We start from the raw sequence: 22,605 nt of genomic DNA on the forward strand, positions 1-22,605 counted from the left end.
AAATCAATGAGTTAAAGATACGGATTTGTCGGTTTAGGTTCGAATCCCTGTATTCTCTCTGTTGTTCCAATTGTTAAGTTATCCTGTTTTTTTTCTAATTTTGCATTTTAAAGTGGATATTTTTGTAATAATAGCGAGTTTTACCGTTTTTTTTTATTATTATTGGCTATTTCACATGTTTGAAACAAAAATTATTACATTCTATTTGTCAATTTTTGTTTTATAAATATAGTATGATTTCATCTGTTTTACTACACAATTTTACAAAGGTTTGTTCGCAATTTCCTATGCGAGAAAATCGTGATGTGCCTAGAGTGCTAGAACAATTTCGATAACATACTTATTATATATACTTTATATATGCTTTTTGGTCGGGTTGTTGTCTCTTTGACACGTTCCCCATTTCCATTCTCAATTTTATAAGAAATAATTTCGAATATGTCTTATTTTGTATAAACAGATAATATTCATATGCCTGGTAATATAAAGATCTTTAAAGGTAGAAGTGTTATATTTGTATTGTGTTAACCAATTAATTGTAATCTGAGATTTATCAATGCATCGTTGGACACGATAACATGGTTATTTAAACTCACTTAAAATACCTTCTAATTAAGAAAAGGCTTTAATTTTGAAAAGAAATTAACACAATAGTTTAAGTTATAGATACAATGGATAAGCGTAGATTCATGAAAAACAAACCATTCGCCCTCCGGGCTCATGGTTTCTTTTTCAAGAATCCACGCTTATCCATTGTATCTATATAACCGAACTGATTTTCATTACAAACGGTCGTAAGCGAATATGTTTTTATTACATTGATCGAGATTGACAGCAAGGAGATGGTTTTGTACTTCAAAAAACTATTTTAACCTTGCTTCGTGGTAATGTGGCTATGACACCACTATGAACCTCATCAGTGGCCATCTTTAATTACAAAAAAATGTAAATTCTAACACTTTTTGACCTTTTAATACGAAAAATAGTTATTGATGGTTGATCTATGGTAGTCAAACGTTACAAAACTTACATCAAATAGGGGCGAGCAAAAGGTTAAGACAGTCAACATATACATATGTATATAACATTTGTCTACTATTATGATAGGTCTTTAATAAGTGTCTACGACTGTTCTAGACATCTCCCTTTATTTATAAGCCGTACGCTTGTCATATATTTAGTGCAGACTCGGGAACTAAGTGGTCTGTGTAGTTCACCTGCAGTTATAACTAGCATGTCAACAATGATGTGACACACACATGTTTAACCCCGACACATTCTATATGTTCCAGGTCAGAAGCCTGTAATAGAATGGTTGTCGTTGGTTCATGTTCGTTATACTTGTTTTTCATTTTCGTAAATTGTTTAGTTATAAATCATATTATAAATTATAAACATTTGCTTATATCCACGTTATTTGAACTAAGGTGTAGAGTTGTCTCATTGGCAATCATACCACACCTCCTTGTTTTTATATTGTGATTTCAAATCACGCGCATGACAAAGTACATTCAGGCCTGCAATTTGTTATGAAGTCAATGTTAATTTTTCCTATTTCGTTTTTGAAGGATATATACATTTTAAAAATGCTATAAAATCATGATGATGTTAAATCCTCAGACACCAAACTATTAAAATGTCAATAAAGATCCAACGATTTTGCGAAATTAAGCAAATCATTCTCCATATGTGGCACCCGTCGTGTTGCCCATGTAAGTAAACAGTTGGTGAAAAGTCTAATTCGGTAGGTCACATTCCTGGAAAAGAGGATGGACTTGTTGTTCCGACAATTGGAACATATACGCCGTCATTTGTGAAACAGATATTATATAACGGTCAACCAACTCGTGATGGCGTCTGTAAAATTTTCGAAGGGATCATTTCAATTTCACCACTTGGAACTCTTGGTTGTAGCAGCAACCCTCTATCAAAGTAATCATGATAGGAAATGCAAGTTCTTGAATACTGTAGCAACAGTGAAATATATGCAGGCGCTGCAAAGAAATAAAAAGTTCACAATTGGGAAGCTAAATTCATCTCTTCTGTCGTATTCTGGTTTATATTTTACTTCAAGTTCGAAGGGAACAGATGCGTTCAACATATTCACTAAATTTTGATTTATTTAGTGAGAGGTCATCATCTATGTAGCTGGAAATAAAATTAAATACTAATAAGGCTAGCTTCTTTTCGATCTTCCTAAGAAACTCCTGTATGAAGACAGTCTGCTATGAATAAAGTAACAAGTCGGCAAGAAGAGGAGCACAATGGGAATGCCGATTATTTATTTAAAAACACGTCCTCCAAACGTAACTAATATGTGGTCAATCAAGTCAAAAATCCAACATCTTGATAATGTCCAAAAAAAAATTGTTAGAATCAGAGTAATTTTTTACAAAGCACTATTGATCCCTTCCTAAGACACAATATACTTGTATCTACGTTGGTCATTCTTTTTATGAAAAAAAGGACCATTTCTCTCAATTTTTCTTTTAGAATGTATAAACCTATACGTATTGATTTCCTTTATAAAATCGAATTTTTATTTGTACTAACGTTTATTTACAGAAAATTAAATTTTCAAAACAAATCATCATACGCCTAGTGTTATTGACAAAAACTCTTATAATTTCTCCGTACAAAAGATAACATTACTGTGTCTAATTATGACTTTATAAGCAAATTTACGTAAGATTTAACAAATGTTCTATATTGATTTGTTATAGTAGCTTATCTATCAAATTCAGGCCAGGTATTGTCAGAACAACTGCTTTACAGAGAAATCAATGGAATGAACATTCGACACAAAAGGGTTAAATTCAAAGAGCGAACGGAACAACCATACGGGATGTTAATATTTTGATTCATGTATCTAAATTGGAATCAAGGCCAGAGCTAGTCAATATCAACCAAGCAGAGTATACACCCACACAATTGATTTCTATTCATAGTTGTTTCAGTTTTGGAGTAGGGGTTCTTTTTTAGAATGTATGAGAAAACACTGGCATTTTGGATGACATTTATACAAATACTTATTTGGTATATAAATTGTATGCAAAAAATAACTTTTATAGTTAATAGTGAATAACTGAATAACAATAGTATGATCACGTGACTATGAAAGCCCCGCCCAAAAGCAGAATTTCTCACATGGAACCAAATCGAAAATGCTTCAATACATCATTCATATGCACAGATCCAAGCATGCAAACAAATGAACACAGTCAGACACAATGTTTACAAATGCGAAGAGAATGGTGTGCGTCGAATAACTGAATAAACAAAAAATCAGTAGTTTTTAAACATTATATTAGACATTACGGCAATCTCATTCAGCTATATAAATTTACAGTTTACAAAACTTTGAATGTTTCGAAATACTAAATGTTCATCCCATAAATAGATGTCTTTAGCTGTATTTGGCAAAATATTTCGGAATTTTAGGTCCACATGATCTTCAAATTCGTAATTTATTTGGCCTTTTTTACTTTTTTGATTCGAGCATCACTGATGAGTCTTTTGAAGACGAAACGCGCGTCCTGCGTGCAAAATTTTAAGCCTGATTCCAATACTGAGTTTATTTTTAATACTAACAATAAACTCGACAAAGGAAGAAAAAACATTGAAACAACAATTAAAAAACTTCGACAAGATAGCACACTAGGTTCAAGCATATGCTGTGGTGTTTAAGGAGAGAGGTTGAAATAGTTTACAAGAACCTAAACCTCAAAAATGCTTATATACAACATGTGTATAGTATAACACAATACAGATACAAGAAAAAAAATCACAAACATGATCTAAGATATAATAAAAAAGAAAGCTATGGAAAGCAGCATCGCTGCTAATAATATGGTAGCTAAAGTAGTCATAACTGAGGCACGAATACTCCTGCCAATGAAACAACAGTAACAGACTATGAAAAATGAATTTATAAAAATCACAGACATTCTTTTCGGTCGTTATGGAGTGCAAATGAATAAAATGTCATATTTGTGGCACAAGTATTTGAAATCGTCAGATCATTACTAAATAAAAAGATTAATGAGTTAGGAAAAATGTCACGATATGTCACTAGATAGCCCACTAGGTTCAAGCATATGTCTACAAAAGACTAATCAGTGATGCTCGAATAAAAAAAGTACAAAAGGCCAAATATTTGTTTTAATGTTAAACACCTCTTTTAACTGCACTGATTGTTTTTATGTTAAGCGCTTAGAGTAATTTTGGTTAGATAATGCGCTATATAAATATTGTAAATTCAGAATTCTGTGGTGGATGTGACCTTATCAACATAGCAGTTTTATCAATGTTATTTTCATTAAACTCTTAACATAAAAGTTCAGTTATTGGCTATCATGACTTTAAACCGAACAAGAAAAGTGCATTGCCAAACAAAAGATTTTATTCGTCTTGAGTGTCATGTTCAGGAGCGATGAATAAATTTGAAAGCCTTTTTGTGACTGAATAAAAGCTGGCAACTGATGAATCTATGACCATAATCTATCTAACAATAGTATGCTATTTATTTGCTATATATTTATCCTTGATCTTGGTCGTAGGAAGGCGTCACAGCATAAAATTAAAATAACCTTTCAAGTCGTCATAATTATTTGGACTACTACCTCATTTGATAGAACGATGGCTACCTGTGCATTGGTCCTGGATTCGAGCAACGACTGCCACAATGTTAAGTTTGGAAGGCTTATCATGTTCAACTGCTACACTATGGTTTTGGTCTTGCAGCTAACTGAAACCATGCCAACTGGACGTAAAACATTTATCTACCCGGCTTTCATATTTTGGATACGTGTAAAATTAGTGCTTACAGAACATGTACTTTTAAAGACTAGTTCGAATGCAATTTGACATGTAACACCACTTTGGATAAAAGACAAATGTCGTTAATTCCACGGCTTATAATTGGAGTCCTAAACGACAACGTTATCTGCATATTTCAAAGATGTAATTTTTAACATTTTACGAGTATATATTACACGGTGTCTTCTGGCTATTCCTACATTTTGTATTTTACTAATCTGGCTATTTCTTCATGGGAGATTATGGGAAGAACAATTGATGTTGTTATTGCAAAATATGTTGTTGTAGTCATTAGTGTCTAATTAGGTCACAGGTAACTTACTTGTGAAAATTAAATAATAATAATTTATATGAAATTTATGAAAAAAAATGGGTTTTTTTTTGTTGTTTGAAAACATGTATCAAGTATTATTATATTTAAGTGTTTCTAATATGGAATTTCTTGAAAATTATTTAAAAGAAAGGTAGTAAAAGCAACTAGTAGTCTGGAAAATAAAGTTATTTAAAAGAAAAGGTAGTAAAAGCAATTAAAAGTCTGGAAAAAAAAACTATTTAAAAGAAAAGGTAGTTAAAGCATTTAATAGTAACCAACACTTTCAACTTTAGCTTCAAAGATTTAATTAATCTCATTATTTGAATAAATTATGATTTTTTAAACAAAAACGGAAGGTCCCAGAACAACAAATCAAGAAAGAAAACAGGTTAGAAAGTACATATGTAAACACAAAACTTACCCCCACTTCTTCAATAACACCAATACCACAAACACGTGTTCCAACAATAGTACATCCACACTCAGATACAAGGACGTGATTCACGAACCAAATACCCAGTCAAACACGCCCACATTTCTTAGTTTCATTACATATGTAAACAACAACACTACAAGGTCAATTAAATAGTTCAAGTGAAAAGTAGACAAAAACAGAAAGGGTAGACGATGAAGATACTGCTTTTTTTTTACACATATACATGCCTTTCATCTTAAGGTATTACTACAACGAACATTAATCCAACACAAATTATATAATCTAAAGCTTGTAGTACTAATGGTCAGGGTTGGAAACTCAACAGATACCATCCAACATATAGTAGAATACATTCCTTAGCGACCAAAAAAATAGCAAACTTTTTAAGCATATCAGATAGTTCTCAAATAGTACATTAACATTTAAGCAACAAACAAAATATTCTCTACTCAGTTTTCAAATTAGATGCTAAAGCTACAATTTTTTTTTCTCTCTAATACTAGTATTGAATTATCAAACTAATTCATTTAAAAAGTCGTATGCATTACACATAGACATGTAGATTAGCGGTGCCAACCAGTGGTCGCCTCCGGACATGGTAGTCGTGATATACAGGGCATGAAATTATGTTAAAGTTTATTCAGTTTGACATGTACGTAGCTTGGAAAACAGTGGAGTCAGCGCAAAGTACAGCGATTGTACTGAAATGACAACAAAGCCCGTACAATTCAAACTGCAACCCTTGTAATTAATTTAGAAGTAGAATGTCCCGAATTTTATAATATCATTAATTAATATTTTCATTTATTTAATTATATTTATAAATTTTTTTTTTAATTTGATTTAATTTTTTTAACAGATGAAAAAACAAACAAAAAATAAGAAAAATATAACAAACATACAGTATTTGTCTTTTAATTAAAATTAGATATAAAAGTACAGGTCAAAAACCAAAGTCTCAATCATTAATAGAAGTTAATTTTCAAAATACTAGTAACACTAATTTCTTTCTTAATTTGTTTTCGATTTAAATTTATTAAAATAAGTTTAAACTAGTATAGGTCAATTAGGCGCACTACCTCAAAGCAAAGATAGTCGCCTTCAAAGTATTATATAATATATATTTATTTTTCTAATTTTGTATTTTTAATGGACTTTTTTTCTAAAGTTTAATATTACTAATATAATGGACTCATTCCAAAAAGTTAGTTACCAGGGCGCAATTACCAGTTGGTAAGCCGTCCACCAAAAACATATAACCGTAACCGTAACAACAAATCCATTAGAAGGTTAGCATAGTAAACTGAAGAAGTTAATCAATGCACCCCACCCAAACATCTTCAGCATGATAACGTTGTTGAGACAAGAAGAAGCCTTCCATGCTCTCACATGTGGGTCTCTAAAAACACCGCAAAGGACCTCCTTTGTGCACAAAGGAGCACAAAGGACCACAAATGAGTTTGATAAGAGCACAAAGGACCTGAAATTCATTTCAAAACATAAAAATATTATAATTCATGAAGAAAAATGTAAAAAAAAAATCAATTTCAATAAAGATTGCGATTTTAATTATGTACGATTTTTAGTTATCACCGGTATCGGTTTGAACCTACTTTATATCCGGGTTAAGTGATAGTTCGTGTATGTGAATTTTTAAATAGTTTAAATATATTAACATAAATGATAAAAATGTCAATTATTATTCTTGATATTTTATTGTTGTAATTTTTCAAGGGTAAAGCATTCCCAAAACTTCGAAAATTATATAGGATAGCAATGTGTTGTTGTTTTTTGTTGTCTCATATATCATCACTTTGTTTTCTTACGTATGATAATATTTTTAAGTGAAGTATAAGAATACTTGCATTATAACAAAAAAGTCAAAACTTTATATTTCCAATTATGATTTATTAAGATAAAACAAACATGATAAATAAATACATATGATTTAACAATAACATTTAAAATTTTGGTTTTGTCCTCACTGCAGCTGTCCTTGGCCGGTGACGTTGACCAGGCTTCTTGCCGAGACGTTTAACCTTCGGTATCGCAAAACCATTTGCCGCTCTTAACATATTGTCACTAAACTTTTTGTCACTGGCAAGCTTTCTGTAAAGCACTTCTTTTTCAATTTGGGAAAGACTTGCCATTTGGAATGTTGTATTCTGTGTTTCTTGAAATTTCCAAAAAGTTCATAATTGCCGTTGCCAATTATACTGCGTCTTAAATCTGTGTGGTGAAGTTGTATCACATTGTAAATTTTATCTAAAAGTTCTGGTAATTGATGAGGTTTCCAGTTCAGTGCTACCTTAAACCGGTGGTTCATGGACTCACAGTTATTGTTTGTCCAGAGTCTGTTAGAGTCATATTTCCGATAGGGTTGATTAACATAATTGAACAAGCGGTTTTTAAGTCTTATCTCATAATAATTGGCAAAACACGGAAAGCTGTTACAAAGTTCATTGGACTTGGTGTCGAAATCTATGGTGTCATCAGCTGTTGCTATGCCATTATCGTTAAAATGTCGGACATAATCTGCGATCTTTGATTAGATGTTAGAGGCAGCTTGTTTTTTATGTAATCTGTTACATTGTCTTTTATGTGTTTTGTGCAGAGTAATCTGTCCGGCTTTGAAAAAACGCTGTCTAATGCAACTGTCAAACCACCTTTATCGTCGCTACCAAGTTTGACGTCGAAACATTGCACTTCCGTTAGTATCCGAGCTTTGAAGTGTGAAAAGAAAGTGTAGTAAGTCTCCATGGAACCGTCCCAATGGAAAAACACTGGCCCAATGAATAGTGGATGGTCACGAGTTGACCTCGAAATGACCTTTTTGTTTTTATAAACAAAGTTTGTCACAAAAACTGAACCTAAATTGAAAGTTCTGTCAACACCAAGGACTGTACTAGGATCAGCACAAAGGGAACGGTAATTCTAAAGATAGGAAATGGGGTTGAATATTTTTCAATCCGTTTTTCAGAAATTTCAATATATACTTTGTTTTATCAAATTTTATTCTGCACAAAAACAAAGTATTTACCGAAATTTTCTTACTTGACGAATAATATATTTCTATGACGAAAGGGAACTGTATGGCAGTAATTCTAAAGATAGGAAATGGGGTTGAATATTTTTCAATCCGTTTTTCAGAAATTTCAATATATACTTTGTTTTATCAAATTTTATTCTGCACAAAAACAAAGTATGTACCGAAATTTTCTTACTTGACGAATCTTAAATTGCTATGACGGAAAGAATCTAATGTTAGATGTATTTCTATTTGTATCCATTTGATGAGTTAAACCTTTTTCAACTGATTTATATAGTTTGTTTTTATGTTGTACTGTTACAGCACTGTCCCAGGTTAGGGGGAGGGTTGGCGCCTTCAAACGAGTTTAACCCTGCCACATTCTGTATGTGCCTGTCCCAAGTCAGGAGCCCGTAATTCAGTATTTATCGTTTGTTGCTGTGTAACATTTTTGTTTTTTGTTTATTATTTTGTACATAAATTAGACCGTTAGTTTTCTCGTTTGAATTGTTTTACATTTGTCATTTCGGGGCCTTTTAAAGCTGACTATACGGAATGGAATTTACTCATTGTTGAAGGCCGTACGGTAACATATAGTTGTTAATTTCTGTGTCATTTGGTCTCTTGTAGAGAGTTGTCTCATTTGCAATCATACCACATCCTCTTATTTTTATATTCACACACTGAAAATAAGGTTACAGAATGATGAACTTACGCCAGTCCAGTATGGAGATGCTGCTTCTCATCTCCTGCATATTGATTAAGACTTTGTATTCTCTTGTGTGTTTAATTTAGTGCAATGTATTACTGTGTTAGTGCTCTGTTTTAATGTCAGTTTAGTGTACTTTTTTGTGCTTTGTTTCAATGAATATGTAGTGTAACTCAAAATTTAGTGCTTTGTTTCAGAGAATAATTACTATAATTTTAATATATTTATATTTCAATTGATATAATTTACTTGTATATATCAATGTTTTCACCTAAATAATTTCAATTGCTTGTGAATAACATTGTGCCTATAAATTCATTTTGTGCTTTTGAATATTATTTTTTTACACAAAATGTGCTATGAAATTATTAATTAAAATATTGTAATAGAAACTGTTCTTTTTCTTTATTTTCCACAAGATTTACCTTGGTTCATTAGTTTCGTGTTGTTACAACATAGTCCTACATAATCCTATTGTTTATGTAGGAATGCTATTTCAGTTGATATTTTATAGTGTGTCTTTCTATGTTGTGATGTTACACTATTGTTTCAGAAAAAGGGTGAAGGTTTGGTACCATTTAAACGTTTAAACCCGCTGCATTTGTTTGCACCTGTCCTAAGTCAGGAATCTGATGTTCAGTAGTTGTCGTTTGTTGATGTGGTTCATAAGTGTTTCTCGTTTCTCGTTTTTTATATAGATTAGACCGTTGGTTTTCCCGTTTGAATGGTTTTACATTAGTAATTTTTTGGGGCCCTTTATAGCTTACTGTTCGGTGTGAGCCAAGGCTCCGTGTTGAAGACCGTACTGTGACCTATAATGATTTACTTTTATAAATTTTGACTTGGATGGAGAGTTGTCTCATTGGCACTCATAACACATCTTCTTATATCTATAGCCAGAATAACTTAAGAATAGAAATCACAGTAATTCGTTTGTAACGTTATAACACACACAACAGTTTGGAGTTATAAATCGTAGAAACCATAATAAGATTTATCGATGATTTAAGATATAAAGACACATATGGAACAGACGTCACAGTTTGATATGATTTTATTAGAAACAGAATTAATATTACAATACGTTTTATTTTAGCGAGTAAACTTTTCTGGCGATTGATTTGTGCAACATACAATTACATCATCATAATGCTCTATTTATTTCTAATATCAAACCTGTGTTTTATAAAGTTTCGATTTTTGGTTATTACTTTTAAAATACGTAAATATGAAGCCAGTGTATTTTTCACTTTTGGTTATTTTGGCAGGTAAGTGCAATTATAATGTTATAATTTGATTTAATTGTAGTTTTTATTTCAACAAGTAAATGTGTATACAAAAAGAAGATGATTTTTTGTTACTTTAGTATTTCAGCAAGTTGAGGGTATGACCAGCCATAGACCAGCCACTTGTGAGACTTCAGATGATTTAGCAAGGTGTAGTTATTTATGTGTGGGTATTGGCTGTCAATTTGGAGATTGCGACGTACATGTAGATGTAGATGTAGGGTTGGAAACCGTGATGAACTATTCACAGGTATGAGGTTATCAGTTGCATGCAAGTTATGAAAAATACCGGTAATACGAAGTGGTTACTATTGATTATCAATGTATGTGGTAAACATGAAATATTACCTCGACATGAGAGGATATGTTTATATTGTAATTCAAATTTTATTGAAAATGAAATGCACTTTCTTCTGGAATGCCCTCTTTACAATAACCTCAGAAGAGATATGACTGATTATATAAAAAATACCCCAGTTTAGTTAATTTAAACAGAAATGATCTTTTTATATGGATCATGAGTAATGAAGATAGCAGTTTTTTATCTATTTTATGTGCATACCTTGATAAAGGCCTGCAACTTAGAAAATCAGAAAATTAATTAAATACTCTAAAAGATATAATAGATAGCAAAATTATCTCCACTTGACCACTGACCCTTTCCTCATGCATTTGAACTATTATTTTATGTTTCTTTAATCACTCTGTAATGTCTATGTCATGTTGTTATTAATGTTATGCTCTTAATGGGCCCTTTAATTTGGAAAAATAAAAATATTGTATTGTATTGTATTGTATTGATTGCGACTTTTTTCTTCATAATTTATTCAAATATTTTAAAGAGAAAGTTTAATTTAAATTTGCACAATATGGTATGAACCTTTCGAAAGAATTGAGAGATTAATGACTCTCTATTCAGCACAAAAAGTAAACAAGATCATAAAAGGTATTAAATTATCATATAATTGAGACAATAATCGTAGAAAAATTAGGACTAAATTTCTTGGAAGGGTTCGTCGTAAATCCTTTAAACTTTCTTCGCTAGTGTCATCTACCATTTTACTCTTTTAACGTACTTTGAATTATATACGGTGATAAATCAGATTGGTAAATGTATCTTGTCCATTACTGAGTCACAATAATTTTTTAATCCATAAATACAAATACATTTTGTAAAACAAACTATACAGACTAAATTGGTCGTAAATCGTTTAACCTTTTGTAAAACCCATCATAACAGATTTTAGAATCTAAACTCTGGGAACAATACCAGTAGAGACTGTGAGACTGGGTTAGAACGATTATAATTCAAACAACAAATTTAACCAAAAAATAAAAGGACGAATGGAAAATTTGCCTCTGTATTTGGTAACCAAAATTATAAAACCATTGATGCACTTATTGTTACATATTTATTTTCAATGATTGATTAAATTTTCTCAGAATTTTAAGTGGGTTAATTCTAAGTCGGTAACTGTCGGAATATACGGACTCGAGTGGTAAATATAAGGTAACGAATGAATTTTTTATATTTGTTTTCAGGCATAACACCAACCACTCATGTGTTCATTGTGAAGTAGAAGAAGCCGTATATCAAAGAAGTGGCAAATTTCCACGTCTATTGTCGAGTTGATTTAATAAAACATGAAGACGAATTGCGTTATATATTGGATAAAACTGATCGTTAAGTTTTTCGTTGAGAAAATTCTATCTTTATACTTTGTAATTTTTAAATCTGAAACCTATAAAACACATAACGCATCACCAATAAACAGTTTTATCTCCGTCATTGTATTGCGAAGCGTTTTTACAATATACAAATAAGGCGATGTGGTATGATTGAGAGTGAGCTATTACTTTTCAGAAAATGGAGAAGGTTTGGTACCATTAAAACGTTTAATCCCGCTGCAAATGTTTGCACCTGCCCTAAATCAGGAATCTGATTACAGTAGTTGTCGTCTATTTATGTAGTTCATACGTGTTTCTCGTTTCTCGTTTTTATATAGATTAGACCGTTGGTTTTTCCGTTTGAATGGTTTTACACTAGTAATTTTTTGGGGCCCTTTATAGCTTGCTGTTCGGTGTGAGCCAATGCTCCGTGTTGAAGACCGTACCTTGACCTATAATGGTTTACTTTTATAAATTGTAACTTATATGGAGGGTTGTCTCATTGGCACTCATACCACATCTTCCTATATTTACTAACATCTTTGTAACGTTTTGTGGACTGCTGATAGTCTTTTTTAGTTGGCCAAAGTGGTGTTTATAATTCTTCGACTCATAATTTTGTATTTTCACTTTGGTATCATCGTGCTGTCAAAAACGAGCAAAACCCTTTACAATAAGGTAAGCTATATAAAAGATCTCAGGTAACCTAAATTTGAAAATTTCTAAAAATAAAACCAACTTCCTTTCAAGCCAATGAAATTTTATGAAGAAGGAAATACTCTTACAGGAACGAAAACCATTTGAAAATAACCCGGCTTCTGATTAGGGTTAAGGACATTAAGTGTGCAGCTTGTTTCAAAATGCTTGTGAGCGTTCAGGCATACATTTAACCTGGGGAAAAGTTGTGTCAAGTACGGCTAAGGTAATCTATTCCTGGGATAACAGTGATAAAGCCGAAAAATGCATCAGGCGTTTTCAAAGAACAAGCACCAAAATGATGAAAATGATATTTCTTGTTCAAAAAACAACCACCATGATCAACAAAACTGATATTCTTATTTCACATAACAAGCTCCAAAATGGTGAAACTGATATTTTTTGTTCTCAGATCCAGCACCACAATGGTGAAATTGATATTCTGAGTTCACACAACAAGCACAAAGATGAAACTGGTACGTTCCAGATCTTCACACTATTTGAGATCGTGGATGACTACAAGTATACGCATTGTTTTTCACTATATAAAGAGCGTACTCGAACCTCAATAGTAGTAAAATTCCAATACCCGCATTTCTACAATTGAAAGGCTGGAAAAATCATCTCTGATATTTTTTGTAGATCGTAATGATTCCTACATAGATTTTACATTACTCTGTCATTGTATGCATCATTATCAGGCAAATGAAAAAAATTAACAATACTATCAACAGAAACGTTTAATATCCTGTAATTATATAACAATGCATTAATTACAGATTCTACTTTAAATTTTCAAACTTGTATCATCCTCACGTAAATACTGATGAAAAGTTTCATTTAATCTGAACGCTTATTAGCTATCTTCACAATACAGTAACTATTTCAAATAGTGAAAGCTTTTGGTACAGTTTAGATCAGTTTTTAGTTCCAGCAAATTTAATGGAATCAATGGTTTCTGTATAATATACTTTAAAGCATCTGTTCTATTCTGTAGTGTATTCACAAGGAAACTACTGACTGCTCCTTGTACAAATTCGTGATACTCTGGAAGCTTTGTTGTATTCGTTGTTATCTTACAATGGTGAACGTCTCGACATGCTTAAAATAAAAAATAGTCATATTTGGTGTTAGAATAAGACTTCAGTTGGAAAACATACATAACTTATGTCCAATTTGGTTGAATATAAATTCTTAGATGTATAATTCGTTTACAGTTGACTAAGTGAAACGCCTCCCCAGTGTAACATGTAAAGGTTTCGTAGTCAACTGTCTAAATAAACTCCTAATAATGGTAGTTTTCAACTAGATTACGGACGAAAACGTCGTCTTAAGCTGGTACATGCCGATTAATGAACAGTTTTATAATGTTGTATAGTATTATTTAAAAGGGTCAGTTTAAATTCGGCAATTTGTAACTATTCATGTAGGAAGTTCTAAGCGGCCAAAGATATAATGAGTATTTATTTTTTTTGCAATGAATAATTTTATTGAAAGTTAAAGCTTTCATTATTATTATAACATTATGTTTTTTTTTCTAAAATGATAAAAGGTAACACCTACCAGCCCAAGGCTCAGGGTCCAATATATCACAGTGACCAAAGTCCTGAAAATACCAAAAACAATATATATATACATCCTATTCAAAGTCAAAATGGCAGACCAGGAAGCAATAGTCGTTTCTCAAAAACTATATACATATGTGCTTTCAGGCAAAATCAATTTGAAAAAGATTAAAATTCTTCAAGTGGAAAACCTCCGAGAAGTATATATTGATACTCAAATGTAAGGTAAACTTTCCTTGTCCCGCCTCTTATGTTTTAAAAATCTTTTATTTTAGGAAAGCGTTTCGTTGATTGATTGTTGATTGTATTTATTTTCAGTGGCTATTAGAACGAAAACAAACAAACAATAAATCGGATTAAACGTTCCCATTCTGACAGGCTGTTCTGACACGAGCGTTCCTTGTGGTAGAGATGACCTCTCAGACCGATATCATCGGGATAAAAAAATCTCAATAAATACACTTAATAGAGTAAATGGCACACATTCTTTGAATAATTAGACGATATAATGTTACATTTCGTTTATCCCAATGACTATAAGAAAAGAACTTTACTAAACCATAAAATGCCTTTTATAAAAACAAAATAACAACAGATGGTTGTACACAATTTGAATATCATAGCAGAGTTTATATAATATACTGAAAAGTTTTTCAACAATTATGAATATTTACATAAAATCCTATTGTTCACTGTTTCATATTGCTTGAGTGGTTTTTAAGACAATTTCAATAAATCAATGTAATTGTTACATGATTTGTACAAAAAGGATTCTATTTGTATCTGACAGACAATGAATCTAGTTACTACCAATAGAATTTTGATTTAGGTTATGAAAAGCTGTTATTTTATCTTGGGGATAAATACTAAAAAATTCCAAAATTTATCAAAACCATTTTAAACTACCTTTAAACATTTATAGGTCGTTCATTTATTTTGAAATACGCCATAATATTTTCATAATATCGAATTACACAAATGAAGCTGTGATACTATGAATTGTAGTGTAGTATAAAGTTTTTTGAAAATTGTCCCGGTGTGATATAATTTCACCAGAAATTGGCCAAACCTCTGTATAATAATCATCATCTCTTTAAAATAACCATTATTGTATTTGTCTTAATTTCCAGGTCGCATTCTGAATATGATGACCAAAAAAAAAGAAACCAAACTGAATATTTTGAATATAATCATTTAAAGGACCTTTTAATTATTATTATTTTGATATTATCAAATGTTGATTGCTGTTGGTTGCTTGACGTCCAGTAGCAAATATATATAGAATAATATATGGCAAAATCCGTATCGCATGCTGTATCACCACGAGAAACCAATATCAGTCCCGAGGGCCGTAATGTCCCCTACAACCTTATTACATGCTCAATATAGAGCTATGAAACTGGCAAATAATATACTTTAAGACCATGTATTTAAAAGCATTCACTAACAATAGTGTCAACTGTTCCCTCCTGTAGAATACAACCCACCTTCCCAATATTTGTTGTTAAGTTTAATCATTATACTACAATCTGAACTCATTTGTATATATAAATATGGACAACAATGTTACCAAGTATCATCTATTCAAAGATTATTAACAGACAAACAGGAGATTCCTATATACACAGTCATTGGACAAAAGTGAGTTTCCACTAAAATACTTATTGTATCTATTTTATAAAAATCGCTAATACAGTTACTGGGTAAAATTTTTTTTGATGATATGACATTTCTTGAGTAGGAACTCACTTTTTTCCTATGCCAGGAAATACAGCAACTGGACGTCATAGGTCAAACGTTGACGTCATTTGATTTATGACGTCACGCCAGGTATGCGATACGGATTTCGTTATGCGATACAGGGTAGGTGATACAGATTGGAAAAAGAACCTTTATTAGATATACAAAATTGCTGTATTTTGTACTAAATATATGATCATTATAGAATAACTAATCGAAGAATTCAAATAGAGAAAAATATTCAACGAGTGACGAACAACACATTAATTCACGAATGCGCGTAGCGCATGAGTTAATTATCAGTGTTGTTCGGTCACGAGTTGAATATTTTTCGATATTTGAATTCTTTGATTAGTTATTCTTTTTATTACATTGGCAAATGGCTTTTTTTTAATGAAATTAATGTAGAAAATGTAAGGAACTATATTTTTTTTCTACGCATTCACAATTTGTTTTGATCCGACGTTTTCGACGTCTTGACAACGCCTATTGTTGTATGACGTCAGAGAGTGAAATAACCACGTTTATTTCACATGTGAAATTATCGGTTTTTATTTGACTGGGAAATCAATGTAATTCAATGCTACCAATGTAATAAAATCAAATATCACCAGATGTGATTTACTCATAAACTATTACAGTATGTAAAAAAAACAGCACTGGTACTTACTGCTACATTCATTACAATTTTAGGGCAGCTCCATAGGTCATAAAATGTATTATAGTCATAGCCAGGAATTGCACATTTATTTCCCTCATCTGATAGTTGTGTTCCATACATAAATGCTGGCATTTTAATATCGATTTTGTCTTTGACGTCCTGACTGTAAGGTTCTAGGAAGACGGTCGACTGGAAAAAATGTGAGAGTTTTATCTATTGATTGTCTAAGTAATTGTTAAAGTTCCATGTATAATCAAGGCAACATTCACAGTGAATCTTCTAGACCGAATTTTTCAGTATTTTTGCAGTTCTAAAATTGTATGCTCTTCAACTTCGTACTTTATATGGCTTTTTTATTTTTTGAATTGAGCGTCACATATGAGTCTTTTCTTGACTAACGCGCGTCTGACTCATAAAATTTTAATCCTGGTATTATGATGAGTTTATTAGTATCCATAGCTATGTACTTTCGTCTGTTGCGGATGTTTGAATGTTATGTTATTCTGTATAATGAACTGTATATGGTATACGTTATTAAACCAGATCTAAAGTCTCGTTCCAGAAAGTAATATGTTTTGTTTTGTTTGTTTTTTGTTGATTAACGCCACTTACAGCCACTTTAGCTGTTTCATGCAGGCCAGTCTTTATTGATGGAGTAAGCCGGAATAACCAGAAAAACTTTAGACCTTCGGCAGAAAAGTTCATGTACATATAAATAGGAAGATGTGGCATGCGTGCCAATGAGACAACTATCCATGTGTGTTAAACGATAAAAAAAATTCATATTCTGTATTTAAATATAAATCAAACTTCATGCATTACTTGCCTATTGTCTTGAACTATACAATAAGAGTACACAATTATATAACTTGATTAATATCGTATTGACATAAATACCTTGAATAACTTAGGCTTTTCTTTGATCATCTTTAGAGTAACATCACACCCAGAAGAATGACAAACTAAAGCAGTCGTATTCCATGCTATAGTAGCCACTGTTTTATTAGACATATAATTCTGAAGCTAAAAATAAAAGATTCAATTTGTTTGTTTTTTTATATTTAAGAATAATTATATAGAAACTACGTGAAAAGTTTATGAGATTTTTGGGTGAACACTGGAAAAAAATCACTTCATTCAGTTGACATTAATCAAGTCAAGGAAGAATTATATCATTTACTTCAATGGTCAAGTATACAACGATGACAGGGGCGGGTCAAGCCATTTTTAAAAGGGGGTTCCAACTATATGTTCCCATTCAAAGCATTGATCGTCAAAAAAAGGGGGGTTACAACCCATGGACCCCCAAGCCCCCTTCCACCCCACCCCACACTGGATCCGCTACTGGATGCTCTACACAAAATAACGTTGAGATGTGACTCAAAGTAACGGCGACAAACAAGCGTCATTCAAGATCAAATGACTTGTGTTACATATACTGACGCCTTATTGATATTCTATAGACCAAAGAAAGTTGACAATTACCCTAAGTAAACCTGATTTAAAGTTGACTTCACATGCCTTAGTAAATGGAATATGACAAACGGAAATTTCAGACAATTACTATTAACAACTATTTATACATATAATGATATATGCATTGCCTAGTTATTTTTTCTTCTGACATTTTGAACTTTGCACAATTAGTTATCGCAATTATCATCTCGTTGGCGGTTTAGCATCCTTATTTCACGCAGGCGATATGATATACAATTTGTTATTCCCTTTCTTAAATTTATAACAAACCTTTCTAAAAGTGTCCGTTCATAAATATATAATATTTCAAAAAAGGTTTCGATTCACTCAGGCAAAGTCGACCTTAGATGGATTTGGGTATTATTTTAGGTTCTTTTTGGTTCTATAGCTTTTCTACTGTTTCGGTTCTTATACATCCTTTGCTTTCAAATATTGGGCTTTGAGCGTTCCTGATGAAGGTAAATCAAGAAACGCGCTTCGGGCGCATAAAATTATATAGTGTTGTTTTCATTTTTTACAGTATCTTCATAAGTTGCATGGGTTCCATCAATGTAAAAATTACAGGAAAAAAAAAAATTAAAAAAAATAAATAAATAAATACAGGAATGTTTGTCAACGATCAAATCTGTATTTACTTTGAATACTTACCCAAGTATATTGGTCAAAAAATTTTGAAATGTCTTGTTGTAATTTATTATCCTTCTCAAAATGAAGATTTTCTACAGGAAACCGATAGTCCATTCCAAAAACAATAAAACCATGAGAAGCAATTCTATATAATACTGTTTCGTATAATTCTACCAAAATGTATCCATTCAGACCGCCAACGAATAGAACTACTGGATATGTACCAGCTTCTTGGGGGAAAGTAAGCTGTGAAATACATTTATGTAAACATAATGTTAAAATCTGATAAAAACATCAGAAGTGCCCTAGCATGACAATTAAAGATCTGAAAAGTTAAAGAATTACAACAACTAAATGCAGAAGGTAAATTTAACATTTCAGTAATACGGACGATTGGGCTTAATGCCTTTTAAGGAACAATGGAAACACAAAAGATGTAGGGTATCCATCGATGACACAAAATCAGTACATGCACAGCAAAAACCACACAAAAAGCAAAGGAATAGCGATTTTATTGCTGTTCTTCATCTCAAAATCACAGTGAGGCCTTCAACACGGAGCAAAAAAATCTCTCACCTCACTGCAAGTTTAAGACGGATGCATATTTACCCTTCTGAAGAATTTGATACGGCATCATTTTTATGAGATTTGTGCAAGATTATTAATTGTAATCTCACATCCTACTACCGGCTATCGGTATCGCAGATACAATAGGATCTGTGTTCCCGATTGCAATTAAAAACAATTGTTTTTGCTATCGTGTACAACAGACTTTTGTCTACGGTTCCGATTGCCGTTGCAAAATATTGCATTTTTCAATAGTGTATAGCAGATTTTGATCTATGTCACCTATTGTATTTGCCGCATATGGCATGGTATTGGTTGCAAAAATTTGATATTTTTCATTTAAATGCAATATTTCTTATTTAATTGGTATATTTCTTCATTTAAATGCAATATTTTTTTATTTGAATGGTATATTTTTTTTCAATTAAATGCAATATTTTTTATTCAAATGGTATAATTTTTCATTCAAATGGTATAATTTTTCATTCAAATGGTAAAATTTTCATTCAAATGCAATAGTTTTTATTCAATTAGTATAAAATGTCATTTGAATGCAATATTTTTTATTCAATTGGTATAGTAGTTTTTTATTTATATACAATAATTGCATTATGGGAAATTCTTTGACGTCATAAGGTCAAATTTGCAACAACGTTTGTGATTGGTCGGAAATTGTTTGGATTTCTCCCCTTTCTTTCTAAACATGGGTGACCAAGAATTAAAAAACGCGTCAGAATATCGCCACTCTAACTAAATCTAACGTTCGTGCGAGTCCTGCACTGGCTGTTAAAATCTTGTGGTCATAACTAATATTTCAATTGCAAAATTTCGATGGTCAAAACGTTCGGTCCACTTTTCAAAAACCGTTTCATTGTATATGGATTTATATGCAAGTATATCGGTTTTTTTAAATAGATTAGACACAGTTGGTTTTCCCGTTTGAATGGTTTTACACTACTAATTTTTTGGGGGCCCTTTATAGCTTGCTGTTCGGTTTGAGCCAAGGCTCCGTGTTGAAGACCGTACGTTGACCTTTAATGGTTTACATTTACAAATTATGACTTGGATGGAGAGTTGTCTCATCGGCACTCATACCACATCTTCTTATATCTATATACAACGTAAACCAGACGTTTCTCAGACTGCTTTCTTTTTTTAATAAATCCTTTGCCGCGCGTTGTGTACTGATTGATAACTCAGTCTGGGAGAACAAGATTTATTTCAGTACCAGTTGTAATTATGTTTGAGCAAACTTTTAGTAATTGCAAATACTCTTATGTCGGTGCTTTGTGTCTATTGTCTTAATGTTATTTTTTTTGTATGTCTCGTACCGATCTTTTGTGTTAATTTGCTGATTTGTGCAGGTTGTTATTTTATTGTACTGTTACACCACTGTCCCAGCTTCGGGATGTGTTGCTCACAACCATGTTGTTGTACTGTTACACCGTTGTCCCAGGTTAGGGGGAGGATTGGGATCCCGCTAACATGTTTAACCTCGCCACATTCTGTAGGTATGTGCTTGTCCCAAGTCAGGAGCCTGTAATTCAGTGGTTGCCGTTTGTTGCTTTGTTATACATATTTGTGTTTCGATCATTTTTTTGTACATTAATTCGGCCGTTAGTTTTCTCGATTGAATTGTTTTACATTTTTGATTTCGGGGCCTTTCAAAGCTGACTATGCGGTGTAGGCTTTGCTTATTGTCGAAGGCCGTACGGTGACTTATAGCTGTTGATTTCTGTGTCATTTGATCTCTTGTGGAGAGTTGTCTCATTTGCAATCATACCACATCTTCGTTTTTATATCCACCCTGCCATATTCTTTATTTGCCTGTCCCAGGGATGGAGCCTGTAGTTTAGTGGTTCACAGAAAGGTTTAAAACCACTGCAGTTGATTCCTGCCCTTTTACCAGCTATCGGTGCGGCTATGGCATGGTATTGGTTGCAAAAATTTGATATTTTTCATTTAAATGCAATATTTCTTATTTAATTGGTATATTTCTTCATTTAAATGCAATATTTTTTTATTTGAATGGTATATTTTTTCATTTAAATGCAATATTTTTTATTCAAATGGTATAATTTTTCATTCAAATGGTATAATTTTTCATTCAAATGGTAAAATTTTCATTCAAATGCAATTCGGGATGTGTTGCTCACAACCATGTTGTTGTACTGTTACACCGCTGTCCCAGGTTAGGGGGAGAATTGGGATCCCGCTAACATGTTTAACCTCGCCACATTCTGTATGTATGTGCTTGTCCCAAGTCAGGAGCCTGTAATTCAGTGGTTGCCGTTTGTTGCTTTGTTATACATATTTGTGTTTCGTTCATTTTTTTGTACATTAATTCGGCCGTTAGTTTTCTCGATTGAATTGTTTTACATTTTTGATTTCGGGGCCTTTTATAGCTGACTATGCGGTGTAGGCTTTGCTTATTGTCGAAGGCCGTACGGTGACTTATAGCTGTTGATTTCTGTGTCATTTGATCTCTTGTGGAGAGTTGTCTCATTTGCAATCATACCACATCTTCGTTTTTATATCCACCCTGCCATATTCTTTATTTGCCTGTCCCAGGGATGGAGCCTGTAGTTTAGTGGTTATTGTTTGTTCCTGTCTCGACTCATATTTGATAGTTTGTAAATTGTTTTGTTATGTATAATTAGGCTGTTAGTTTTTTTGTTTGAATTGTTCGCACTTTTCATGTCGGGCCTTTTATAGACGACTTTACAGTATCAGGTTTTTGTCATTGTTGAAGGCCTTACGATTGTCTACCAAAAGCATTTGTCTACATGACGGCAAAAAGCTCAACAGAGCTTATGTTTGTAGTATTTCATGTAACCCGACTTAAAATATTTTTTTCTTATCTTATCTTATCTTATCTTATCTATAATTGCTTACATCCACTTCATATTTGAACTCCGGTGGATAGTTGCCTTATTAGCAATCATATTCCATCTCTTCATTTTTATATTATATACGTGACTTCTAAACTCGTGTTTTCCTGAACAAGCATGAAAT

At 32.2% G+C, this 22,605-nt stretch overlaps 2 protein-coding genes and 1 long non-coding RNA gene across 3 annotated transcripts in view; 1 reads left to right on the plus strand and 2 right to left on the minus strand.

Annotated features, from left to right (window-relative positions):
- The window catches only part of LOC127703129 (uncharacterized), a 32,454-nt gene extending 26,808 nt beyond the window's left edge, over nucleotides 1-5,646 (minus strand). The window contains exon 1 of the mRNA XM_052207575.1: nucleotides 5,553-5,646. The gene's annotated coding sequence lies outside the window, so the exon portion shown is untranslated. The remainder of the gene's footprint in view (nucleotides 1-5,552) is intronic.
- Nucleotides 5,647-10,450: 4,804 nt separating this feature from the next.
- LOC127702257 (uncharacterized) lies at nucleotides 10,451-12,245 on the plus strand. Its single transcript, XR_007982344.1, has 3 exons — nucleotides 10,451-10,572; nucleotides 10,671-10,840; nucleotides 12,133-12,245. It is a non-coding gene; the product is annotated as an uncharacterized LOC127702257 (long non-coding RNA).
- Nucleotides 12,246-13,688: 1,443 nt separating this feature from the next.
- Nucleotides 13,689-17,640, minus strand: LOC127703134 (uncharacterized). Its single transcript, XM_052207619.1, has 3 exons — nucleotides 16,930-17,640; nucleotides 14,518-14,560; nucleotides 13,689-14,055 (listed from the first exon to the last, which is right to left on the minus strand). Exons 1-3 carry the CDS (start codon nucleotides 17,050-17,052, stop codon nucleotides 13,835-13,837), a joined length of 387 nt encoding a protein of 128 aa, XP_052063579.1. The 5' UTR covers nucleotides 17,053-17,640; the 3' UTR covers nucleotides 13,689-13,834.
- Between the last annotated feature and the right edge of the window lie 4,965 nt (nucleotides 17,641-22,605).

Source organism: Mytilus californianus, unplaced genomic scaffold, assembly GCF_021869535.1.
Source record: "Mytilus californianus isolate M0D057914Y unplaced genomic scaffold, xbMytCali1.0.p SCAF_5, whole genome shotgun sequence".
Taxonomy (NCBI): Eukaryota; Metazoa; Mollusca; class Bivalvia; order Mytilida; family Mytilidae; genus Mytilus; species Mytilus californianus.

Excerpts from the sequence above, each read along its gene's own strand:
- LOC127703134 (XM_052207619.1), bottom strand. The coding sequence starts at position 17,052 with ATGCCAGCATTTATGTATGGAACACAACTATCAGATGAGGGAAATAAA. Across the intron at positions 14,561-16,929 it reads AAATTGTAATGAATGTAGCA|GACTTTGGTCACTGTGATAT; the intron begins GTAAGTACCAGT and ends TGGTATTTTCAG. Across the intron at positions 14,056-14,517 it reads GGACCCTGAGCCTTGGGCTG|CATGTCGAGACGTTCACCAT; the intron begins GTAGGTGTTACC and ends TTTTATTTTAAG.